Raw genomic sequence first — 6000 nt, 5'->3', positions numbered from 1 at the left:
ATATATATATATATATATGTTAGTTGGACTGGCCTTTTTTGATCCAACTGTTGACCCTAAAGAGATGCGACTAATGGTGATGGCTGTTAACGAAGAAGGAAGCAAAGATCAACGAAAGAGAGCAAGAGCTGAACTTGAGGCGACAGCACTGAATCAGAAAGCAATTTCAAGTTTTGTGATCAGTAACACCAAGAAGATCTTCACACTGCTTGACGTTCCTCATGCATTCCTAGAATTCGATTCATCCACATGGGAAAGTTGTGAGGATTACAAGGAAGCTGAGCTTCTCCTCCAGGAGCTACAAGTTACAAATGACTTTGCTGAAAGAGGGGTAGCACTGATTCAAGAGTTTAATCCAGTGTTGACCAAGAGCGAAGATCAACGGCAGTTTCTTCTCCAGCTCGTTGAGCAACACAGGCAAGTGTATCCCGGTGCGAAGAAGGCTACAGCTGGCAGCAAATACAAGCCGTAAAACTTGGTAACAATGAGTGGGAGTTGCGTTCCCATGATGGCTCCCTCAGTGAGGGGCTAATACTCTGCAAAGAGGGGAACCTAGGTATCCCAATGGCATATTAACATTACGCCATAATAGTATAATTTTGAACATGATGCGGCACCTGTTAGATTATCTAATAAGCATAAAGATTTGCATATACCATTTTTTTTTTTTTTTTTAATCAATGGGAACGAAGTCCCACGGCAGCTGAAGCAAATTGTTCAAGCTGAAAATTAAGTACCACCCTAATATACAGGGTGTTTTTGAACAACACTTACAGACTTTGGGTACCTATTCGTCATTTAAAAACAAAATCATTTTATTCTATGATGAAAATAAAAATAAATAACCATTAATAAATTACAGGGCTGAAATTAAACACTGAGTGTGGAGCCACGCCCGTGTTCTAATCCGAACACTGGCCTTGCTCTTTCCTCCATACCCTACCACCATAATCCCCCAGTACATGATCAGTATCAGTTTAATATCAATATTATTACATGGGGATGATAGTAACGTTTCTTTTATAAACCGAGAAGACAGCCCAACTTTATGTTGTGTAAATACCAAGCATTTTCATAAACGACTGAGCCCCGGATGTGTTCCAACATTCGACCCAGACTTTGGTATAGCTTAATACGGACGCCAAAGCCTGGGTCGACTGTCGGAATACATTTGGGGTTAAACCAGTCGTTTATGGGACGTAGTTCCATTGGATAGTGTTAATTCCCATAAAGTGACAATGTTGTTTGTACAGTTGTGTTCAGGGATAAGATTGGGATTATTAAATAGTAAAGAAATGTTGTCGATAGAATTATGATAGGTATTATAAGCCACACCATCATGATATTACTGAAAAAGTGAGCAATGACTAATGGAACGTAATGAAACCCACAGAAAGACTCCCATTTCTTTATCACATTTTGTAATTATATGAAGTCAGGTGCGGGTAAGGGGATGGGTCTGTTATGATGTGGCAGGGGTAAACCAGTTCTGCTGTCGGGCCCTGCTGCAGATGTCACTGATTGCATTGCGCAGTTGACCCTTGTGCGGTGTGGTGCGGTGAGAATCTGTCCGTTCTCCCCTTTGGGGCTAAGATGCAAATGAATGTGCTTGAATGGATGAGTAAATGGGGAGTGTGTCGTCCTGTCTCGGCTACCTCCCTTTCCTTGGGGGAAGCAGCCTAGGTATATAGATAGATAGATAGATGAAGTACAAAAGGTCAATTTGGCAATGAAATGAATGTGTGTGTGTGTGTGTGTGTGTGTGTGTGTTGTTATCAATAGTCCTTCTTCATTGTTGCAGTTATAACGTAAGGATATGGTCATTCTAGGCGACGACTGTATGTGACCGATGCACAATTACCTGGTTGCACATTTGGTATTAAGGGAGATAAGCACAAGTAAATGCTTCAACATTCGAGCAGATCGGAGCGAATATCGAAGCTTCACAAAACAATTCAACCCATAACGTAGGTAACTTGCAACTATAAGCAAGTAACAGCTTAGAGTGCTGCTGAGTTTGCACCTGGTGAGTGATGTCAGCAGGTACACCACGATGTGTGTGTGCTTGCGTGCGTGTGTGTGCGTCTTTGAGTGTTTGTGCGTGTTTGTGAGTGCGTGCGTGTGTGTGCGTGTGTGTGTGTGTGTGTGTGTGTGTTGTACAGAGAATGTTTCAAATTAATTTATGTATTTCTCTACGGTAAAAGAGACAAGAACGCTTGTGTGTGCGTTTGCACAATTCCTCATTAAATTTTAACGTAGGCCTACCCTTTTTTCGTATGATTGTGGTAACTTTTGTTAAACGGAAATATTCCAAATGCATATTACCTGCTTACAATTCCACATGTAAATTTATCACTTTTCTCCGTATATCATACAAATCAAACAATGCTAACTACACATCAATGTGTGCTTTTTTTTTTTTTTAAGTGCAGTACATATTATGTAGGGTAGGGTATAAATAATCATTTTGGACACTCAAAGAAATAAGTCATCCTTGTCATCGCTTCAGATAACCCGTATGTATTGATGATTATCTTGCCTGCATTTGCTAGTTCCTGATATTAAACAGACAGTACAATATTGTTTATCTCTGTTCAGTAGGCCTGCCGCTGCAAGAGGTTCAGCAATGCAATATCCGTTATGTGTTGGTCAATGTCAGTGCTTCTTTCCTTGCAGGTTGTCAGTATGCACAGGTTCACATATGCAGAGTTGGCGGATATGCATCTGACATACGGTGCTGCTCAGGGACAAGGCAGGGTAGCTGCCCGACTTTATGCAAAAAGGTTTCCCCAGCGGTATCATCCATGTCACACTACTTTCCCTGCCATAGACAGAAGACTAAGGGAGAGAGAATCATTTCGCCGTTGTATGGTAAACACAGGATGACAACGCTTTGTTCGGACACCCCAGATGGAAGAGAGAATTCTAGAGAGTATTGGAAATAATCCTCAAGGTAGCACTCGTGGCATAGCTAGTGACATGGCTGTCAGTCATTCTACCGTATGGCAAGTACTTCATGAGCAACTTCTTTATCTATATCATTTCCAGCAAGTACAACATTTAATGTCGGATGATTTCCCAAGACGCACTACCTTCTGCCAGTGATATCTGGATGAAAATGCACGAAATAATGACTTTGCTAACAACATATTGTTCACAGATGAAGGAAGTTTTTACAAGAATAGGGATTTTTAATAGCCATAATTTACATGCCTGGGATGATGAGAATCCTCATATAACATGGCAAAGAGGACGCCAGCATCGATTTTCAATGAATGTATGGTGCGGCATAATTGGTTGACTAACAGGCCCTATTTATCATGATTTTCTAGAAAATGAGTTGCCAATATTATTAGATGATGTTCCTTTGACAACACGCAGTAGGATGTGGTTTATGCACGACGGTGCACCTGCACACTTCAGCAGGTCTTTACGTGAATACCTTGATACGCGTTTTCCTGGCAGGTGGATAGGAAATTGGCGGACCCTTTTCCTGGCCGGCACGATCACCTGATCTTAACCCCATAGATTTCTTTTTGTGGGGTCATATCAAATCACTAGTATATGAAACCCCTGTTGATACTGATGATGATTTACTCCTGCGGATTCAAGCTGCATGCAATCAAGTACGTACCTCACCATTGTTATTTGAGCGCTTTCGTCAGTGTATGGTCCGCCTATGTCGTCTGTGCATTGATGTTGGAGGTAGACAAATGGAACACCTACTGTAAGCTATTTCTGAGGTATTGTATGTTGATGTGTGTAGATAGTAGATACATCATGTATTAATAAATAGTTAATCTAAGTCCGATATTTCAATACCGTAACCTTTTCTGTGACAAACAGATGACTTGTAAGTGACTGTGATCTCATAATAAGATTATAATTACACTATATTACAACTATTTCATGTTCACATAACCGCTTCAGTCATGCAGTCTTGAACATTAATATCTACACTTTTGTAAAACAGCAGACACAGGATATCATTGTTTCACTAAATATGTTCAGTCAGAAAATGTTCAAAGCTTCAAATTATTATATATTTAATAATAATAATAATTGTCCAGCCATTAAGTCCAATGCTGAACCGGCCTCCCCTACCCTGTAAGGTTAGGTAGGGGTGGATGTGGCAAATAATGCCACGTCATCGCCACAGGGGATGTTGTGAGATACCCCAGCCATGTCACGCCAAATACACCACCTCCCTCCCACCTCAGCGGTCACCCATCCAAATGCTATCCACAGTCGACGGGTCGTATCCTCTCCAAGCACGAGAGAAGCAGCCTACCCAACGAGGCACGGCGGGGGGCTATTATGAATTTATTATTACTCAAAACTTTACAGTACAGCATCATAGTTATCTGTGTTGAGTAGTGGAACTGAGAGTTTGGATTTGGAACATAGTAGTGGAATGAAAAATATGGAAATGTATGATATTACAGATATTTAACTGGGATCTCTATGATATTACAGATATTTAACTGGGATCTCTTTTCGGTTTGTAAATGAAACTGTATTATCATGCCTTTACATAATAACATAAATAACTGAACAATGTAGTCCATAAACTAGGGAACTGGGGTGGTAGGAGAAAGCGGGGTTGGGGTGGGGGTGGGGAGGGGACCACGGCCCGTGTTCGGAGTAACGGGCTTGAGCCACAATCATTAAGTCATATAACTCATTAATGGTTAGTTTTTGTGGATTTCGTTATAGAATTAAGTGATTATATTTTTAAATGATGAATAAGTACCCAAAGTCTGTAAGTGTTGTTCAAAAACACCCTGTATATATATATATATATATATATATATATATATATATATATATATATATATATATATATATATATATATATATATATATATATATATATAATGGCAATACTGTGATCATTTGTCATTACATTAATTTAAAAATTACGCTGAGGCAACACTTGTCATCATAACATACTGTACCAACAGAACACCTTTTGAAATGTTGTTGATCCTTTAGGTCACGGATGTGTGGCTTTCTTCCCACTGAGAGAATAAAAGTTTGTCTTGAGTCCCCCCTCACAGATATTGAGTTGTTAATTTGGAGGTATATTATCGATCTGTCTATCTATCTGTCTTTATATCAATATCTATACCTATTTATCTGTCTATGTATCTATATCTATATCTATCTATTTATCTCTCTCTCTCTCTCTCTCTCTCTCCCTATATATATATATATATATATATATATATATATATATATATATATATCTTTCTATCTATGTATCTCCATCCATCCATCCATCATCCAATCCTATGTCACCCCATGAGGAGCGTAGGAACCCGGGGATAGGCAAGTTGGTCCTGGCATTTAAGATGACAGTGACCAGCCTCACTTATCCCTGAGTGGCATTACGTGAGCAATAAACCCCAACCATCCCTTGGATATAAACCTACAGGCTTAATCCGACTGGAGTACCTTAATTACCCACTAACCACCAGACGCCATAATCTGGTTATATGGTTACCACCCAGCGTAGTAAATGGTTTCCTGGTGTACAGGAAACCATTTCGCTTGTCACTCAGTGTTGAGTTACCCATAGGCAGCAGTAAGAGGAAAGAATTAAGGAAAGAAAGACAGAAGAGGAAGTGTAAAGTCACCCGTAGGCAGAAGAAAGAGGAAAGAGTGAAGGAAAGGAAGACAGAAGAGGAAGGATGGAAGAAAGGAAAGGGCAGACACCCAAAGCAGCACTACAGTACATCAAGTGAGTCGATGGTGAGCGCCCCCGCCTACCACCATCTATGTATGTATCTATCTACATTACATTACATACAGAGAGAGAGAGAGAGAGAGAGAGAGAGAGAGAGAGAGAGAGAGAGAGAGAGAGAGAGAGAGAGAGAGAGAGAGAGAGAGAGAACTTTTTGTTTGTCAATTTGCGTCAGCAGCGCCTTGCTTAAATGCAAGAAAAAGTACAAAGAATTAGTCCTTTACATTAATTGCTGACACAATGGCTGATGTTTT

At 40.0% G+C, this 6000-nt stretch overlaps 1 protein-coding gene across 1 annotated transcript in view; it reads left to right on the top strand.

Moving 5' to 3' along the window:
* The first annotated feature begins 508 nt into the window (after positions 1–508).
* LOC145400437 (pregnancy zone protein-like) overlaps positions 509–6000 on the top strand; it is a 53054-nt gene continuing 47562 nt past the window's right edge. The window contains exons 1-2 of the mRNA XM_080272951.1: positions 509–520; positions 2677–2783. Coding sequence (XP_080129077.1) covers positions 509–520; positions 2677–2783 — 119 coding nt within the window. The remainder of the gene's footprint in view (positions 521–2676; positions 2784–6000) is intronic.

Source organism: Coenobita brevimanus, chromosome 52 (genome assembly GCF_032717465.1).
Source record: "Coenobita brevimanus isolate Jiangsu-jjx chromosome 52, ASM3271746v2, whole genome shotgun sequence".
Lineage (NCBI taxonomy): Eukaryota > Metazoa > Arthropoda > Malacostraca > Decapoda > Coenobitidae > Coenobita > Coenobita brevimanus.
The sequence above is the reverse complement of the archived record's forward strand: the minus strand, read 5'-3'. Positions and strand labels throughout refer to the sequence as shown.